Source organism: Montipora capricornis, chromosome 9 (assembly GCF_036669925.1).
Source record: "Montipora capricornis isolate CH-2021 chromosome 9, ASM3666992v2, whole genome shotgun sequence".
NCBI lineage: Eukaryota > Metazoa > Cnidaria > Anthozoa > Scleractinia > Acroporidae > Montipora > Montipora capricornis.
The window spans coordinates 43,069,282-43,090,300 of NC_090891.1; the positions used below are offsets into that span (position 1 = coordinate 43,069,282).

Consider the following 21,019-nt stretch of genomic DNA (forward strand, 5'->3'; position numbering starts at 1 on the left):
ACTTGCATTTCGATTGTAATGGCATCGAAACGTGGGATCATCACCTGGAACGTTTAAGCGTGGTTTTCACTGGCGACGCAAGGCACAAGCACAAAGTACAAGCAGTTTATGCTAGTGAAAACGAACGTTGATATAAGCATCAAAATCAACCACAGCAACTGCCATTTTGTTCAAATGTTCAGATGCTTGGAATCTAGAACGAATGCGGCTATAATTGGCCAGACGCAACACATTTCCTTGTGCTTATGCTGTGTTTCGTTTTCACACGACGCAAGCGAACGCAAGAATAAGCGCAAGCACAAGGAAAAGGAAAATGTTTGATCCTTGTGTTGTGTCAAACCCGTTTTCACGGTGAAATAAGGCTGTGCTTGCGTCGCTAGTGAAAACCAGACTTTATATGGAAGGAAACAAATCTCATACTATGACTGGGGACCCGAGAACACTGAAAAACAACAAATAAAAAAAATGACGGAAGGAGCTGTTTTAATCGTCTTCAGGAGTCTAAATTAACGTAAGAGAACAAAGAGGGGCATTTGTAATCCATCATAGTCTTCAGATAATCTTCAGAATACCTGCATATAAATGGCCAGAAGTAAAGAACTACGAATGTTTATAATTTTGTACTTACTGCCATGTGACAATGTTATTTCACGCGCGTTCGAGTAGACCAGAGGTCACACACGCAGCATGATTACTTGCGTTATATCAGACTTTTCTGAAAAGCGAACCAGGGGCGTAGCCAGGGAGAGTCACACTGTGTCAAACAGAGGGTACTCACCAGATCGTCTCGTTTTCGCCACCTCAATATTGTAGGTTGTTTGCTTTTAAAAAAAGGCTTACGAAGGGGGAGGGGGGGCGGGCACGGGCATCCCTGCGGAACCACTTCAAAAACGCCTTTTTTCCCGAAACAAACCCAGACTATTGTTTCTTTGAAGTTTTAAAGAATTGAACAATTTTTTGTTTGTCTTGTTTGTCGTTATCTGCTGATCGTCATGGCCAAATGACGGAAAGCTTTCGAAGAGGGAGCAAGGTTAGCAGCTGTTTACAGTCCCTTAATGATGCTAAACGTAACTTGAAACCACTTATTAATTAAAAAGAAAAAGGGACAGACCTGTTATGTTGAATCTGTTAGGTTTGCTTTCCAGTTGGAATTTCAAAGAACATTTTTCACACTTTCCTGTTAGATTTATTTCTGTAATGTGGTGATGTACCCTTAAACATTATAAGTGCAGGAGCCCATCCTGGAGCGTGCAACTTCCATACAGCGTCTGTGAAACGGCGTTTTCACAAGTAGGTTTATTTTTAGACTAGCCCTTCCCGCGAATTAGGTCAAAAAACAAAGTCAGTTACGGTTCGGTGACCCTATGACGTCAGCTTAATTTCTTGTAATTGGTCATCGGGCTCCTGTGGGAGTCTCATTAGCGGGAAATTCAATCTAAAAATAACCTTACTTGTGAAAACGCCGTTGCACAAGTATTGTTAAGTTGCACGCTCCGGGTGATGGGCTCCTGATAAGTGGCTAAACAAGAAAACATTATTCCGGTCTGTAATTGTACTATTCCGGAGCTGAAAACTGTAAACAACTAAAAGCCCGCCATTCTAAAACCTACGCGCCAATGCGCAGGCCCCAAAATAAGAGGTCTGGAACCTAATATATTACAGTAATAACCCACTTCGGAAAATACCATAATACTCTTTGTTTGTCCCCCCAAATTTTGCATAAGCATTGTTTTTGTTTTCTCTTGGGACCATTGTAAGTCCCAAGAGAAACTGGAAACAATGCTCATTCAAAATTTTGGGGGACAAACAAAGAGTATTATGGTATTTTCCGAAGTGGGCTATTCTTAACTTTTACTTTCCTATATATTAAATGCGGTTTTAGTTGTTCTGTTGCTTTTCTTGATATTTAATTTGTTGCCCTTTGATTTCTCTATCCGTGTTTAAAAGTCAGTGATATTATATATGTTACGAAAGTTTTTGCTTACCATCTGATTTTAAAGGCCTTGTAAAACCTTTTACCGCACAACCATTACATGTTACATGCATATGAAACAGGTGATGTCAAGATACGTGTTGTTAAAGCAATGCAAATGGCTGCTTACCTTGCTCCATCTGCAAAACCTTTTCGCCAGGTCACCATGTGACCAGGTCCAGTCCACCGTGCTTTCGCGCGTTATCTGTTGCAATTTTTTAAAACTTCATAGAAACAATAATCTAGCTTTGTTTCGGGAAAAAAAAGTGCGTTTTTTAAGTGGTTCCGCAGGTCCCGCGGGTTCCGTAGTTCCGGAGGTTCCGCGGTCCACGGTTCTTCCCTTTTAGTAACCCTCCAACTGGAACTATCTACTCGGCAGGTTAGTTTTGCAGGTTGCAGGTTGCAGGTTGAAATTTACTGTGACTGTTACATGAATAGCTAACCTTAGGCCTAATTAGGCCTAAAAACGTTTCTTTAGGCTTCCTTAGGCCTAAAAACGTTTCTTTAGGCCTAATTAGGCCTAAGGTTAGCTATTCATGTAACAGTCACAGTAAATTTCAACCTGCAACCTGCAACCTGCAACCTGCAAAACTAACCTGCCGCTATCTACTTACAAAAATTTGGTTTTATCAAAGGATTTGATAATGTAAATTGGCCATCGTACAGAGAAGTAGTACTACTTCCCCACAGACGCAGCACCACAGTTTCTTTAGAAACTATCCCCTTCATCTATCTACTTACACTTTGTTTACAAAGTGTTGACAAATGCAATGAGACAGATTTTCGTCAAAGTCACACAACACATGCAAACGTTAACGTTGGACACGGAATTGCAACCCAATGTGGTACCCAGTCTCTTTGGTGTGATGTTTCACCCCATGGTAGGTGTACATTGCAAATGGGCAATTTCCATTCTGGAACCCCACAGCTCTTCTCTTAACTGAGAAGAGGAATCGCGAGGTCACGGGTTCAAACCCCGTTGAAGTCCTGAATTTTTCAGGCTTCTCTGCGCAATTGCAAAAATTGCTCTCATAACTGCGAAGATCATAGCTTCACTTGATTTCATATCCGCAGTTCATATATGATTCATTTCATATACCATTTCATCACTCTTTGTGTTATTATATATGGTGTACTATGTTACTAGTGCTCTATGTGGGTGCTAGCATGACGTTTTTACCGAAAATTTCTTTGGCCGTGTTCAAATTTCCAAATTACACAAATTAAGCAGAAACCTCTTTCAAGGTTTGCCATTAATCGCAAACTTCAATGTTCAAATATATAATAAAACGGACTTCTCACACTAAAGAAACCAGTATTTTGAAACTTTCACAAGTCCAGTCACTTCTCATGATTCTATGTGTGAACGTGACTGTTAGTCCTTCACGATTATGGGAATGAACATGGTAGCACGGGCACAAATGCACTGGAAATGTAGGAAAGGCAAGGCACTAACTTTGAACCACCCTTCTTCTTTTCTAGTGATGCAAGGATAACTTTTCTTTCAGACTGCATTTATTCTTCATCGTGCACAGGAGAATTAAGAAAGTTTGTAATTGAGGTGTTCTTGTTTGACAAAAATCGCGTGCGAACCGAACTTTCTTTCAAGTGTGTCAGACAACAACAACAAAAACAATAACAACGCTGATTTATCACGGTGAGACACGTTTACAATACTTGTTATGCACTCAATAAAGAAAACGAGGGTCAGAAAGAAAAATAAAGAAAATGAATTCACGAGAAGGACGATACTTTAGATGAAGGAACTGGCGCGCGAGTAAAGATTATAAATTTGGCTTGTCTTTATCTATCCTCGGGTTGTCGTGTAGCTCAAATCAGCTAATATCTCAAAAGACGGACTACGGCACAAGTACGAAACGTCTTTGTGAATAGAGCGTCAACATTGCGAGACAGGAATTTATTCTAAGTTATGGAAAGACACCGAGCTTTGGTCCGGCGGGAGTCATTTGTAAAACCCACGACTTCCCTGCCGGTAGTCCGATGCTCAGCAAGATGAGCCAGACGGTCTGCGGTTTTAATCTTGATGGATAGCAACAACTGACAGCCCAAACTGATGATTGTGACAGCGCGGCTGACCAACTGCGTTTCTGTAATATCCCTGAGTCCTAAAAACCATTTTATCGTGAATAGCTTCCCAACCAAACCACAAACACCATCTCAATTTTGCATTTACGTCATGGTCGCCATGTTGGTTGGAAGGAAAGAATGAATTGCTCCAATTCGCTCCATTTGTGGCGTTGCCCAAATATTATTGTTATCTGCGTTTCTCCTAGAAATTGGTTTCCAACCATTTGTACGTCATGCTGATGTCAAAATGGTTTATAGACAATCGGCTAGACAAACAGCCGGTGTAATACCGAGTGAAAAGGAAAGCGGTTTGAAACCGAAACGCCGGAAAGCGACGTTTTTCCTGTCGTGGTTTTTAAATCGGAAATTAAGGTCGAGATAATCTTATCCAAAAGTCAATTAATTTTCGAAATTTACGACTGACCATGGGTGGATCAAAGGTGAGCCCACCTTCCCTTAAAACGGGAACCCTAAGATAACTGTCATTTACCCGGCACTGGACTGATTAAAAAAACAAAACTCAACCGCAGCAAAAACGTTCTTAGCGCGTTCTAAATTTTCCGTGTTCACTGGCCACAGTTCGCGATCTCACTAAAAGTTTCAGAACCACTAAACAGAAATTTTAGGTTTGTTGTCTGTGATTGTCTCTTTTTGAATGACAAGCGCGGATATCCAAGCAACCAGTAAAATTGGTGGAATTCCAGGATACCCGAGTCCAGGTTGTCAAAATGGAGTCCGGAACCCTTATATTTTCGTCACATATCGTTCCATCCTAGAATCAATTTATCTGTTGAAAAAAAAAGGACAAGTAAATGTAAATCTTTTAGAAACTTTCCTCAGCTCCAGAAACTTGTTTTTGATACAGATACAGCACGTGGAAACACTTTACAATACTTGCCTGCGTTCCAAACAGAGTTTTAGCAACTCTTACGACTTTACGAATAAGCTGGTATGAATTTCGCCCTCGAAGTCCACCTGTTGTTACCTATATAACATGGTATGTAGATTTTTCCGTCTGCGGGAAATCTTGATCTCAGTGGATCTTCCGAATTTCAAATTGATTAATTTCAAACACGGAGTTTTCCTTTTGGTCAGGAAAGCCTTACCAGGCTAGCCCTACCCCAACATGCCCTCCAAGGCAGATTTCCTAATCGAAAGAACCTTCGATTAATTTCATTTCTTTTCATTTCAACCTCCGCATCCACCGCTTAAAACGATTTCTACACTCGATTATTGTCAAACAAGCTTGATTAAAGGGAGTTGTTGTATAAAATAAGGAATATATAGCCTGATGAAAGACTGCATGAAACTTGAATGGTACCCTGCATGCAGAACGCACTCTACTGTCGCCCAGTTATCGGTCATGACAAACACTCGCTTTGACACAACGCGAACTTATCGCTTCTTATTTGGCATTTTTAGCATACATATTATACGGGACGGTTACTTGTTAATAAATTCCATTTGAATATTTTTAACTGGCATCTAGTTAGTTCAAGTACACCGACTGAATTTTACGGCTGTAATTTTTAATTTGTTTCTACTTAAATTGAAATGGCACTCGAAAAGAATCTTTATCATTTTTACGCCGTTGAATTTTTTCTAAGGAAGGCATTTCATATCTTAATTTTCCATAGTTTAAGTCCCTCAATTAAAATAGTGTCGGTAATTTTGGACTTATCACACCAATTTCACACACTGAGGCTTCAGTATCCAGTTTCACTTGCCGCTGAAAACGTGAAGAATATTTGTTACCAGGGGCAACAGACTCCAAATAAAAACCATGTTACTTTAATTTCACATGCACTTTATCAGGAAAAAGTGTTTAGGGTCCTTAGAAAATGGCTCAGGGCATGTTATGATTCTGTCAAAACAGAGACTGTCTTCTAGACTGCGAGTAGCCTTAAAACCATCTGCCGTTGTCAAGTACAATGAAGTACCTGATTTAATATTCAGAAAATGTGCTTCACGGCTCAATTAATGAATTGAACTTCTTAAGAAGGTGCCACCGTGGTGGAGCAACTGACCTTATAAAACAAAATCACAATAAAAAATTTATTGTGCCGTAATTATATGCAATCTCTGTTTACCACTCAGCCGCCAGAATTATTGTTTCTCATTTTACGTCAGGGTATAGTGTCAATTCAATTTTTTCAAGGTCAAGTTCTTAAGACGAAATACAATTTTCTTTTGCTTAAAAGGTGTTTCTTGTTCATTAGTCTAACTAAAATAACAAGATTTACACAAACTTACACGCTTCTTAGCGAAAGTTTGTTTAAAAAGATACAATATAAAGAACTGAACTGTATAAAGTTGCCAGTTAATCTTATTTTTACCATTTCAATATTTTTCATTGGTAGAAATTCTAAAAATTATGATTCCCTAGCTGTGGTATTCAGAATCTCAAAAGGATGAATTTAATGTTTCTTGTAAGCTCGACGAAATCACTACAAATGTAGGCCGAATTCGAAGCAACTTAATCGTATTTGCCCAAACCCGGTTAAATTTGCCCAGTTACTTTAGAACGCTTTTCTAGATGGTTAGAAAAGTTGGTTGGAAATTCTTTGAAGCTTTTTTGGTCTTTTGTGGTCGCTCGAAAACGTAAGGATTTCCGGCTTTGCCGAGATTGAAAACCTGGAGCTCTGTTACAAACCATATTCAACAAAATAACTTTAAATTTTCATATGCAAACTTAAAATGTAGACCCATTTGAGCTAGAATTAATTGAGGAGTTTGGTGTTCCAAACGTTCTTGACCCTTAGTCATCACCTATAATTAGCAACTTCTAAAACTGCTCGTTCGCGAAAATTGTGTCGACGATTGCGACATGCTAAAGTGCTCTTATTCCGTAATCTGTAAGATCATCTTTCTTCGTAAATTATTCAATGAATCCATTTCTCATTGAAGAAAGTGCAACGTAAGTCTTTTTACTGTCTTTACGCTCAAACTCACTTTCAAAAAGGAATAATTGTTACTAAAAAAACAATCCTGGAAAAGGCGACTATTTTGAAGATGTCGAAATAGCCACGAGAGTGCTAAAAAGAGAAATTGAAAAATTGATTTATATTTAAAAAGGGTTTGTATTGTACAAGATTAAATGAACACGTTGTTGTTGGTTCGGACATCAAATCCCTCATTTGGCAAGTCACGTCATGTTCCACGACTTCTTTTGATTGAAGGTGAGAGAGGCTTTCTGGTTCTCCTCAACCGAATCGAGCGATGTTTAGGGTATGTTGATACACGCGTACGTACTTAACTTTGTTCGAAAAAGGTCAGTGATTGTCATAGCGACTTCGCTCACAAAAATTCCAGGCATCAGTGTTATTTTCTCCGATGATAGCAATATTAAATACTGACCAAAATGCAACAAGTCGTAAGAATATACACATATTACAAATATTGTCTTCAAGTCCATTGCTTTAATATCTCATTTTCAGCTCGCTTCAGGCTGAAAACTTCAAAGCATTCGTCTTATATAACAAGACTGAAGTCTGATTAAAATTTTTAAAAAATTTGAAAGTTTACTCGAGGGCATGCACTTACACAACTCCCACAAGACTACCTGTCTCTACCGCTTAGACAAGAAGACTATCACTTGATGGGCTCAAATTTACACAAGGCTCTGAGCTCAATTTGTTAATATTCAATGGTTACAATTCTCACTTTCAGTGTGTCCATCTTTCGCTTTGGACGACAGAAAAATGAATCGTCATCCGACATGGTGCCGTTTTTTCATATTTTAAGTACACATCTCGGAAGAAATTATTAAAATAGGTGGTGGTCGACATTTTACAAAGGTTATCTCCTGTAATACCGTTTGCCTTTCTGTAAAAGGTTCGAGAGGTTTGCGGGAATTTTTAAAAAAACTATCTAAAATTTTATCAGCGCAATCGACAGTGAATTTCAACTTCACCTAAATTCAGAACTCATCAAACAAGAAATTGCTTTTAAACAACCAGAGGTGAAATGTTACGCATCAATTCGCGGGAAACAGAGGACCAATTAAACGCTTCCATTGGTGTCCGAAATCTATCCGTTTGGATGACATGTTTTCTGGGATCAATATTTCAAGCGTAAATTTCGCTAATTTGATGGCAGGAGACGGTGAATTTTTTCCAAATCATCGATACACCATCGTTTTTCCCTCGAGGTATGCGACAGAAGGAAGAAATCGACCACTCGGGCAATTATGAAGTAATTTCTTCCTGCACGTGCATCGTCATTCGAAGGCGAATAAATTTTAATCGTAGAAAGCTTGGCGCCTCTCAAAGAATAGGTAATTGACCCCAGGGCATACAGCACGTCCTTGAAAAAGGAAGCCGAACGAACAAATACTAAAGCTTTGTCCACACCTGATCTAATATTTACGCCAAAGACACATTTACGTTCCACATAGTCAAGTGCTAGAAACTTTCAAACTACAATACGAACTGCATTCAGCGATGAAATTACTCAAACGTGCGCATGCCAAAGTCTAAAGCGTCACAAATCGCGACACCATTACGTTCAATTAGCAAAAAATAAATTAATACCCGAGTTGTTTCGATACTTTTCAAAACTAAGCTTATCGAGAGAGGTATCTTTCATTTTCGTCATACTTTAGCCAGACCTGTGAGTCAACTGGAATAAAGCTATTTATTTGCCCCGCTATCGAATGTCCTCGGGCGCCATCTTTGACACACGCTGAATAACCTATCAAAGGTTGGCGGTCCCAGCCACAAAGGAATAACAAGAGCTTTGGGGTGGGGTAATTTCACGCAATATTTACGTATAAACCTGACGAAAACAGATGCCGTGCGGGCGCAAGCGACTAATTTATCGCCGTAGATGGTTTGCATAACTCAAAAGAATATCTCGAATGTAAAAAAAGCCACAGTTCCGCGCGATTATGACTTTCATGTTTGCGCTCTATTTATAACCCGAGTCCCTCCCCGTGCTGAGAAACAACGACTACACCTCCCCCACCAACCAAAGACAAAGGTGTTGTTGCCATAAAGAAAACTTAATTATAAATGTCTTAAAAGTCAAAGAATTTCTGGTTTCGAACAAAGAGTAAGTGAGAAACGTGAAGAATAAAAATCTGATTTAGGATATTGGACATCGGACTCTTGATTTGACAGTATGTGTTTGTTGATGGAATAAAATGAGTCCGACCGTCTCCTCCCCTGTCAGGACACTGAATTGGTTTACCTCAAGGTACTCCGGTGAAAATAAACGCCAACAAACCAACGTAGAAAAAGGCTAGACAGACAGTATGTCTATCTGACATAAGGGTGAAGGGATTCCTCTTCATCACGTATTTCAAAAGGATAACGATGGGCAACGCTCCTTGTTCAAGGCGAGAACTTGAAGTCAGCCCTGAGGTTTTGGTGTGCAAACTGAAACGAGCCGCTTATAAAGGCTCAAAGAAGGACCTTCGCGAGTTACTCAAGGCTGGAGCTCCGATCGATGGTTGCCATAAATATGGGAAAACGGCACTGCACGAAGCCGTGAGGCACGGTCAGTTTAGATGCGTCGAAATTCTACTGAACTACCGCGCAAATGTTAATATAGCGACATACGATGGTTTAACTCCTCTCCACGAAGCGGCCGAACAAGGCTTCGTAGACTGCTTGATAGCTCTTATAAATCATGGAGCAGACGTGAATGCCTCTACGCGAAGTCAGTGGACAGCGTTGCATTATGCAGCACGGAACGGACACAGGGACTGTTTAGATGTACTTTTACAACATGGGGCGAACGTAAATGCAACCGCAAATGGTGGCTGGAGACCTCTGCATACGGCAGTTCGTCATGGACATACAATGTGTGTTGAACTTTTACTGTTTTACAAGGCCGAAGTGGACCCGCCTCTGGTTCCATCTTGGAGGGTAAGATAAGCTCTGAATCTTTGTGTGACCGGCATTATCGAGCCTCTGTGATTTATTTTGATGTGGATGCTACATTCTTGCAGACTAACGCATCTGCACTTTTCATGTTTATAACCTCGCCGATACTTTTTGTGTTCAAGCCTCTCAGCTGGGGGGAGTCCGTCAAAACTGTAAATTTTAAAAGGAGAGAACATGTTCTTTACCGATACGAACTAACTTCCGAAAATCGCGAAATCTTAATAACATAAGGGGAATTTAATTTACAAACTTGATCGTGACACCAGAAAACACTAACTTATCGGAGATGTGAGTGCCTATCTAGCAAGCATATGCCAAGCTCTTTCCGTGATTTAGCGATTTCGAGCTTTGGGCCACCGTAATCTGGTAACCTTATAATTTTAATTGCAGTTACAGCACTTCTGTTTATGTTTTCAAAAGGTCGTATACTCCGCAGGAGATGCAAAATTCTCTCGGTATTTGACCACCTCAGCGGACCCAAAACATGAGAACAGCTTCTCTTTGCCTTTTCTAAAAATCTCAGCGTCGCTCTTCCGACCCGCTCAAATCTGTTATTTCAATGCAACATTTGACATCATTTTTTAGTTCATTTTTGGATCAAATCGTCTTGCGTTCCTCCAGCCGGCGTGCTAAAACGCATTTTTACCATCTTTTGAATGAAAAACACTCGGATGTTTTTCAGAGATGTTAGATTTTCATTTATCTGTATTTCCAGTCTGTAAGTCGTAAAGACATCAATCTACGTCTCCACAGAGTCTGTCCGTATTGGAGTTTCATTGTGTTTAGTGACAACTCGCACCAAATATAATCCGTCATATCTCGGGTCGGCGAAAACTTATAATAGGCTTAAGATTATTTTCTGTGGACCCCTTTTCGTCGGAGAATTTACAAATCTACGTTTATTCTGTGGGAAAATCTCGGAGATCGCAAGCAATTTCGAGCAAAGTCGTTTCGACTCGTCTGGCCTAGTCATGATATACACAGCGAACTCCGCGACGGCGACGGCGTGTTATTTATACTTCACTCAATTTATGGCTTTTCCTTCAGTATTTGGCGCTCTCTCTTCTCTTTTGATTAATGGCTGCCAGCCAATTGTATTCTGTTGAATCTCAAGGGTTTTTTTCAACGCATGACATCTGTCTAAGATTTCTGTCAAAATTGGATTTGCAATGTACTGTACGTTTACATGATGTTTTCCTAAATTTCGTGTTTGGATTCGATGTGTTGGACTGGGTTTTCGTTCATTGTGAAAGACTGAAAATTCTTCTTGATCGGCTGATTTGAGACCAAAAGCGTTTCAGCAAAGGTGGGGTTTTTTCAACTATTGGCGCTTTTGCAGACTAATAGCTAACACAAGAGCTTTCAAGTACTGATATTGCTGTGTTTTCTATTTCGGACATGTCGTGTTCATTACCGATGGTTTTTGTTTCGTTTCGTAATCACCAAGAGGCAGAAAGGGTTTGAGTCATCAGCAGACTCAAAGCCTTTCACATTCATCACAAAAGGACGGCAAGATTGTTATCTTGGAAGAGATAATAAATTTGCCTGCAATCGCATACGACTCTCCTTATCTCACACAGCGTCGAAATTATCCAAAAAATGCAGCCCCCTAGACAGCCTGTCCTAGATTTTTTGCCCTAACTATATATTTACTCATACGTTCGTGAGAGCTGTGCAAGCTCAAATTTATCTTCTCGGTGAAATGATATTTTGGACAGTTAAAGAAAACCAGGGCTGTGAAAAAAACACTCCGTGTAACCTTTCGGCCCGGAGGACATAAGCACCCATGCATGGCTGATTGCTTTAACCCCCAAATTCTCAGGATTTTAATATTCAGGGGTCTTAAAGTTTTATCCCTTACTGAGGTCAATATTGCCTCTGGGATAAACCAAACTTTGCAGAGATTGGCTTGTTTTGAATGTATCTCTCTTGTTTAAGAATTTTCATGTTACTTAATCCTATCCATGTGTGATGGATGGTCAGTGATAAATTCAGTTAGTTTTCAGGGTGGAATTTTTTCACTCGAGAACCATCTGCCAGTCTTATAGCTGATACTCTAAGCTTCAATCTATATTCAACACCAGCATGTATAGACTCCAAATCATCAGTTTGTCAAATAGATCTATTCACTATTCCATTTTAACAAGCTGTGTGATTCATTTTTTCTTGATGGAGCTAACCTTCTTAAACACCCCTGGGGTGATATTAATTTCCCTCTCGCTTAACACAATGATATAATTGCCTCAAACACTTTCTCATGCTAGGATGTTAACTTTGTTTAGAAGTAGGCTCTGCAGTTGTTAGTGTTTATGGAGATTCCCTTTCGCTATCCTTTTGCCAAATCATTTTGTTGTCATATTTTACTAGAATGTTGAACTCTCTCCCTTTCGGATCATTTTACAATTTGTTCCTATGATAGGATTTTGACATGAAAGTTAATTAGTCCATTATTGATTTCAGAGACCCATAAAAACTTATTTGCTTTTCTCCCCCAAAATCCAGCTTAAATTTTTTTTTTGTATTTTACTTGTCTACTTCAGAGCTTTTTAATTCAATTTATTGGTGTTTTAAAATTTCACAGAGATCGCTGGAGCTCCTCATAAAAATCTTCCCTAAAATAAGTGTGTTTACTATGCAAAGTGTTGGCAATAAATCTCATGGTATGTTTGGTCTGGCTGCATGAGAACAGCTGGAAACAGGAACAAATAGTGGGAAGTACTTGTCTGTTTTTCCTTCTTTTCAATCCCTTGTATTTTAAAGCAAGGAAACAGTTTACCATTCACAGTGCAGCAAGATGGTCACTGTCATACTAGTATTTCAAGCATTGAAACCAATAGATTGAAATCTAAGCTATTATGTAGTGGTGATGACATTGTGTCATCAGTAACACTATTGTGAGAATATCATTTGCTTTCTGTTGGAAAAGGAACATGGCTATGCAGTTTCAAGTGTTTATTTATCCATGCCAAGGTTTTTTAATTGCCTGACCATGTGATGTCATTTTAAGAATTTTATAGTTACAGTTTGATAGGCGCCATTTCCGTTGCAGTATACAACATTTTAACTGGTTGAAAAATCTTATTTCTAACCATTTCACTAAACTGTGTCATATGCAAGAAAATATAGTCATTTTAAGTCATCCAAATGGTTAATCCCAAATGTGAAGTTAGCTTTATCCTGTTGAAGTCATAGTTTAATGCAATTAATTTAGCCAGTTAATGTCTTTGACTCGTTAATATTTGTTGCCTGCTGGTACACTTCCAAAGGCAGTCCAAGAGCTACCTTTTTACCTTTTAGATATGAATACTTATTTTAATAAGGAGGACTTTCATTTTGGACTTTCTTTAAAAGAAGAGGTTGAATAGAACTTGGAATGACTGCTTGAAAACCCTTTTTAATTGGAATGACAAAGATTGTCTTAGGTGCGCCATTTTGAAGGTTGCGGTTACAAAACAATATTATTGTTGCAAAATCTTGAGTGTTTGTGTTTGATGAACTCCCACATTCAAATGCCTCTTAGACAGATGTGTACAGGAAGTCTTTTTCTGATATCCACCACTTAGACTAACAGTTCTCAGCCTACAGAAAGACTCTTGTTGAAAGGCTCAAAGTGTGAAGTGTTGATCCCAATGGCCTCTACTCTGTCTTGACCTCTCTTAAGGATCATGGCCGGATTTGTATATTGTCTTTAGGCTGTGTGTTGGCACAACTGTGTAATTTTTAAGTTTTCGGAGTACAAGAAGCACTCTGCTGTGAAATTGCATACGTGATGCTATTTAACCCATTAACCTCAAGGATGGATGGCAGTTTTAGGCATAATTAACAGCCTCTTAGTCTTAAGCTGTGTTCTGATGATGTTTAATAATAATAATTATCATTATATCATTATTATTATTATTATTATTTGTGTTTATTAAAACCAAAAGGCAATTCCTGTACAAATCTCCCCTCAACGATAGTTTCCCTTGCCCCTTGCATTGGCAAGTCATTGCTTTTCATTTTTCTTTTTCCAAGTCTATTTTTCTGTTTGACTGGTAACAAAACCCTCCATTTCCAATCGAATAACAAATTGTCCCTGATATATTGCAGTCATTTGGCTATTGTATCCTTCCCACTTAATGTGGAAAATACGCAAGCCATAAAGAAACAGTCCAGCCCTCTAACTAACCTAGGAATGGAGCAGGGATTTTCCTCCGATTCTATTTAGTAACAGTCCATGTGAGTATTATTTTTTCAAATGGGGCGGCTAAGTTTCTTGATAATTTAATTGATTTATCTAGATCCTTCAAGTACCCCTTCACCATGCTGCAGAATATGGACACCTGGCATGCTTAGAGGCTCTTCTGCGACAAGGGGCTGATGTTAATTCAAAAACAGCTGAGGGGTGGACAGCAATGCACTCTGCTGCTCTGTATGGAAGGACGTCGTGTGTTGAAGCTCTGATCAGGTAAAATACTGAAAAAAAAAATATATTGAAGTTTAAATCCAAAACACATGATTACTGCCATAAATGTGAACCGTGATAGATGCCCATGGCATCCGTGTGAATGTCTGTAAATGAAAGTGAAACTTTCTGAAAGTGTTCCTGCTTTGGGTGGGTCGACAAGTCAAGTTGTTGACTTGTCGTTTTGGCACTCAGTCTATATCGACTGGCTGGTTAAATGTGTGATATTTTTATTCAAAGATTATGGATTTCTGTGAAAAGTCATGAAAGTATTTGAGTTAGTAGAATAAATTTTGAATTTGTTTGAGCAAAAACACCTCATCTTTCAAAATGGGTGTTTGTTCATTTTGTAAAATCAAGACCAAGCAACTGCACCACAGTTGTCAAAGGTCAAGTCAAGTCAAGTCTAGTCAATTTTTATTTAAAGTCACACAGAAATAATAATTAATGCAAATTTACTGCTTAAAATATAAAACCACGAGATTGCAAAGGAAAAGAAATTTACAATAATTGTAGGTTCATTGTGCAGAGTATGGGACACCAAAATAATTCATGGAACTAACCGAGTAGGTGAACGAAAACAAGAAATATGAGTAGAAGGAATAGAGATGCAAAATAATTGTTTTAGATAAAAGGTATTACTTCATTAATTAAATACCATTTAAAGATAATGTAATCGTGAAACAATTAGGAATCAATAATAGTAGTATAACCATTAGCACGGAATTTTTGATATATTGATGAAAACTGGAAAATGGCTTGATTTTCTTAATATCAATGGATAAAGAATTCCAAAGTTTTGGACCAGTGTAACTGAGAGAACGAATGCCGTATTGAGTGGTATGAACAGATGTAACAAACAGATTATCAATCTGTGATTGATGCGTATTATATGAATGAATAGAAGATATGCATTTGAGTATGTCAATAGAAAATGTTCTATATAAATTCATTACCATTACTATTACTGCGTTAAAAAAAGTAACAATATTTTTATCTTTCATGGCAGTTTTTAATTCCCTGTCCAACGTTTTAACCTTGGTTGCCATTTTTCACACATTATGTTTGGTGTATTGTTTTCCAAAACAACACACTGTGCTCTCAAAAGTCACCCATGACATTTCAGCTCTTTGATTATCTTGTTTAGACTTAAATCATTTGTTTGTGAAGTAAAATCCTTCTGACAAGACTTGCTGTCTTGGACTGTTTTCTCAATTTTTTTCTCTTGTTTTTTCCACTTTATGTGTATGAGAAGGCATTAGCTCCACTGACTTCTCCATTCCTATAGGCTCAAATATCATTCCACTTGAATTTACTTAGGTACTTTAGAAACAGAATTACCAATTGAATTTATTTCAAGTGGCCACAAGATTTGTTTTATTATCGTCTTTCAGTGACTGACTGTTGGTGGCCATGGCCAAAGGTATTCCCATCCATAAAATACTACTTTGTCTCTTGACTGGAGGCATGCAGTCTGCATGTGATTTTGTGGTGTTAACTAGTGATGTCACTTCCAGTGGAGGCACGGTGTCCAATGGAAATGGCAATGCGAAATATGAGAATTCTTATTGCACCGTCTCTTTCCTTTACATGCTTGAATAATAATTATTGATTTCTTCCCTGCCTCACCCATGTAGGATTCTGTATAATGGTCTCTACTCCTCTTCCCTTGGCATATTGTTAAGTATCTTTAAGATGTGTTGCAGAACCACTGTGTCAAGGTGTTGAAGATTACTCTCGGTCAATTCTTGCAAATGCCGTCTTAGACAAGCCAATTCTTGCCTCACAACCACATTAGAAAAGCCTTATTACCAAAGTCCAGCCTTTTAAGGTCTCCTTGATGAACTTATCATTCTTATCCATGGTTTGTTTCTACTTTGCATTTTACTTAGATCTGTGGTAGCTTGTCTGCTTAACAGTGATTTACAAAATTGAGGAAATCTGAATAAATAGTCATTGCCTTTAAAGGAAAGGGTTTGAGAAAAGTTTTGTGCATTTGATAATGCTTCCTTGATTTCTGATCTGCACTGGTTAACCCTCAAAGGAAAGGAGTTAAAAAAGAAGTCCTTATGTTATTAATATTTGAATGGACGTGATTCCAAAATGGCGTATGTAGGTTGTGACGTCAGGAACGGATTGGCATTATGTGTGACCAAGAGATGTTTTAAATTTTGGAGCTGTTTTATTTGCTGCAAAATAATAAATCTTCTGAAAAGCTAAAAGAACTGATTTGTTTAATAGAAACTGGTGTCATTAGTGAAAAACCTAGGATGTGATGTCAAAAAAGATTTTGGTTTTGAATTGCTGTGAGGTAGCTTAAAAGCAGCTTCCTTAATCTTCCTGTTTCATTGGAAATGCTTAAGAATAAATCTGTTGATAATGCTCACGAAATGCAATTTGGGTCTTAAAAGATGCCTTTTTAAGTCAACTAAGCTTGGCCTCGTATCCATAAATATGAAAAGCTTGTCAAGAACTTGCTTAAGAAGAATTAAGAATCCACCAGGATGCTCTATGACACATGTATGTCTGTCAAGTGAACTGAATTTTCTAATTGTTACTACCTTTTCAAAGAAACTTGGTACATTCACAAATCAACTTTTTTTAGTCTCATTTTTCTTTGCTTGACTACACACAGTGCATGATGGAATGTAGACATAAGCCTCTTATCTATATTGTTTCAAATACCTCTTTTGATCATGCAATCATCTGACCCAAACATTTTGGCTATTGTGCGCTTTGTCTTGGTTTCCTTTCTCGTGAAAATGCCATTATCTATTCACTGTTTTTACTTTTCTGATTTTTCTGAATAAATTTGGATACAAAGACAGTTATTTGCAAAGGTACTTTCTTTTGTCAATCCCTAAATCATTGCAAAGTGATTTCACGATGGACAAGATTTGCCTTTGAAAACGTAAAACTTAAACGTTATTTTGCAGACTTTCTTTATGTCCTCGTATCATGAACATATAATTCCTAAAGACAGACAATAGTGAGCAGTAGTTTTAATCAGGTGCTGTGATGTTGGTCAAGATTTTAAACTCTACCAGTTTCTCAAACCTTTCAATGGCTGACTAAATACGACAGTCAGAGTGAACACTTCTGAACAAGTACTTCCCTTTTGTTCAGTTTATTCTGCCATACAAATTGTGGATAGGTTTTGAATCTGGGGGTAAAGATGAAGAAAAAGGTCAAATTTAAGGTCATCAAGAAGGTGATTCTTCACATGCACTCGCTTTTTTTCTGCTCTTGTTTCAGCTGAGTATTTGAAGCACACTACACACCGCTTTTTTTAGAGTTGGGCAAAAGGGTGAACTGAGCTTTGCAAGCAAATAAAATTTAAATTTAGGTGACATTAAAGCCTGGCTTTGCAGGAGGTAGATAACGTGGCTATATCCATGTAGCTAAACGATATTTCTGGCAAAGAAGGACTTAAATAATATCAGTACAAATTTTCTCTTGTCGAGTGTTACATCTGTGCAAGCAAATACATTAAGTTCTACATAACCAGTATGGGGGGAAGACACTTGCCCCCAGTGATTTAGTTGCATTTGTTTCAAGAATTGAAAAGAATGATTCTTTTTTGTTGTGTAAGATTGGATAACTTAGTTGATGAAAAGACCTATTGTAGCTTACAATAGTGTGCCAATGAGAATAATGTTTTGTGGTCATGTTGCTGCTGGAAGTGGAGTAGACAGCAGTGCAGTTCATTTCGTGTTGTTTTACCATTTACTGGCCCCTTCTCGCTATACAACTTAACAACTTACTTTTAAGGACGGTGCCTACTAATTCAAAGGTATTTTTGCCCTGATTCATGATTATGCAGGAAAGGTAGATCTTAACAAGTGTTATTGAAATACAAAAAGACAATTGGGGGTAACCACGCATTTTTCAAAGATAATTCATGAACAATATTTTTAAAAACCTGTAAAATACAAAGCAATGTATGCCGTTCTTTCTAAATTTGAAAATTAATTATCTCTAAAGAATGCATGGTTACCAACAATTTTCTTTTTGGATACCAAGAGTACTTACGAAGATCTACTTTCTCTGCATAGTTTTAAACCGCGCAAAGATATCCCTGCATACTAGTAAGCATCAGCGATAGGAAATTTGAGTATCTGGAGATGCTCAGAACGTATGCGCAATAACAATAGTAGGCACCGTCCTTAAACAACACAAACCAAAGCTTTGTGACAAAAAATAACAATGTCAAGTGTACATAACTAAAGTTACAAACAACCGTATTCAGGGTGTGCGCAAATGTTCTGACCATTCGAACTGACTTGGGAAGAAATTGAAAGGACCAATAATAATTACTATTTGTGATCTGTAGCATTTTGTCATTGGCAGGTTTTTCACCAGCAATGCGTCATTTATTGAAGATGCATGTTGTTTTCAAATGTAATTTGTGTCCATTGTCAAAAATTCAGTCAACTCTTTACACAAAGTGGACGTGATACAAAAATCCCGAAACCTTCACAATTTTGCACTGTCCTCTTCCATTGTTAGAGAGATTAATAATTTCATAAGAATTTGTCACTAATGATAGAAAACATCTTTCATAGATATGGTGCTGATGTGGATGCCACAACAGTATGCATCACACAAGGGACATCATACAATGACACACCATTGCATCTTGCAGCGAGACACAGCCATAAAATGTGTATTAAAAAACTTATTCAGGCAAACGCAAACTTGTGGATCAAAAATTGCCTGGGACTTACGGCTGAAAGATTTGTCACTGATTTAAGACTTAGAGACTGGATGGAGAATATTCAAAGACGGCCGCGGACGCTGCAACTTCAGTGTTCTGCAGCGATAAGAAACTATCTCAAACCAGATAAGACGAAAAATGCCATGAAACTTCCACTTCCTGTGCATCTTCTGCGTCAAGTATTGTTTGAGCAAGATATCAAGATTGTATAGCATCAGATTAATCATATCACATTATTATTATTATTATTATTATTATTATTATTATTATTATTATTATTATTGTTATTATGTTTTAATTATTTCTCTATACTACCAATATGTGGAGCCCTGGGTTTTGGCGACAGTTTTCAGTGCAAAGATGATTGCTTCTGCCTTTGGTGAAGGAGTATTATGAATGACAGCTCTGAGAAAATAGGGACATCAAGTTAATGAAAAAGATTATTAATTTTTCTTCTAATCAATTGATTCATACTGGAGCTCAGACTGTCATTTGGCAAGGACAATCTGTTTCTGGGATTGGTTTGCAATTGGGTGGGCTGGTTGTCTGTTTTAAAGCTTTGTGCTCAATTGCCTGGCCTTGATGTAAATTATCTTGTTTGATTAAAGCTTCACTGCATTTTTATGGAAGTCCCTTTGTTTTTTTATGTACATAGGAAAAGTACAGAGATTTGTTCTTAAGAAGAGTTGTTCTAAGATCCTCATTACCAAGTATTAAAAGGCCAGGTAGTTGAGCTACAACCGTTAAGGAAAATGGAAAAGATTTGTTAAAATGAACAATGACTTATTGAAGCAACTGCCTGTAATGTGTAGCCCAAGATTTCACCGACATTTCACAGATAGGTTACCAAAAGACAAAGATGAATGATGTTGGCTTTGTAATGGCCATATTTGTATTTGTGACTCAATATTGTTGGCAGTTTTGATACAGTTGACTGAATAAGCTGTTGTTCATTTTTACAAATGAGCGCGACTGAGGAATCCGTCGTTCAAAAATTTTTTATACCAATGTACGAGTTATGGCAAGTTTGAGGTCGGTGGGGACAAGGTATAAAGAAATTTGATGTAGGGTTAAGAAAATCACTTTCAGTGAGTGTAAATTTCAAGTTACTTAAGTTTCTAGTACTGTGAATCAGAAGTATTTTACACCCTGGTTCCCAAGGTTTGCTAAGAAACTCTGAGAACCTGGTTGTCAAACTTTACACAAATAGTGATTTTCCCAACTTTCTTATGCTAAATATCTTCAAACTGATATAATTTCTTTGCGTTCTGTTGCCATACCCTGAGTCGGTGTTCGTGAGAAGGCTCCTTAACTGTTTTTTAAGGGTAATCCCAGTTCACGTTCTTGAAGCAAGAAATCGTATCGTAATAATTTCCCTATGGCTGGGTAGCCCATTCGGTTTCTGTTTCTTGCTTAGTATTCCTGTGAATTTCTGGAATCGTTTTGTTAAGTCCAAAACAATTTGGAAGTTGATGCGGGCACATGGCGGATTCTGGGTAACGAAACAAAAACATACAGTAGCCTTCGTGCCCTTGATTTTTGCTAGGCCAAGTGATTGTTGAAAAAATATAAAACCATCTAAGCCTATCAGAGGTCAATGCTAAACCAATACTGCCGTGCCTATGGTATGAGCTTGGTTTTGACTGCTTCATGTTATTGAGTACGTGTCAGGGATGTTGCAAGCAATTCTTTCGAGGGCTATAAGCACATAAAGTCCCAAGCTGAAGATTTCAGTGCACCTTGCCTCTTTCTCAAATCATTGGGTGTTTTACCTCGCCAACGTGGACGGATTGGCGTTTGTAACGTTTTCATACATTTGATATACGTCGCTTGTGAAATAAATATGTCTCTATTACTGAGAGACGAAGATGAAAATTATTAAATTGGTTCGAATAAAGCAAAAAGAAACT

The 21,019-nt window shown here is 38.0% G+C and overlaps 1 protein-coding gene across 1 annotated transcript; it reads left to right on the forward strand.

Annotated features, from left to right (window-relative positions):
- The first annotated feature begins 9,268 nt into the window (after positions 1 to 9,268).
- Positions 9,269 to 21,019, forward strand: LOC138017916 (ankyrin repeat and SOCS box protein 5-like). Its single transcript, XM_068864922.1, has 3 exons — positions 9,269 to 9,930; positions 14,229 to 14,395; positions 18,958 to 21,019. Exons 1-3 carry the CDS (start codon positions 9,376 to 9,378, stop codon positions 19,319 to 19,321), a joined length of 1,086 nt encoding a protein of 361 aa, XP_068721023.1. The 5' UTR covers positions 9,269 to 9,375; the 3' UTR covers positions 19,322 to 21,019.

Coding starts and splice junctions, on each gene's coding strand:
- LOC138017916 (XM_068864922.1), top strand. CDS start 9,376: ATGGGCAACGCTCCTTGTTCAAGGCGAGAACTTGAAGTCAGCCCTGAG. Junction 9,931..14,228: donor CTCTGGTTCCATCTTGGAGG/GTAAGATAAGCT, acceptor TGATTTATCTAG/ATCCTTCAAGTACCCCTTCA. Junction 14,396..18,957: donor TGTGTTGAAGCTCTGATCAG/GTAAAATACTGA, acceptor CATCTTTCATAG/ATATGGTGCTGATGTGGATG.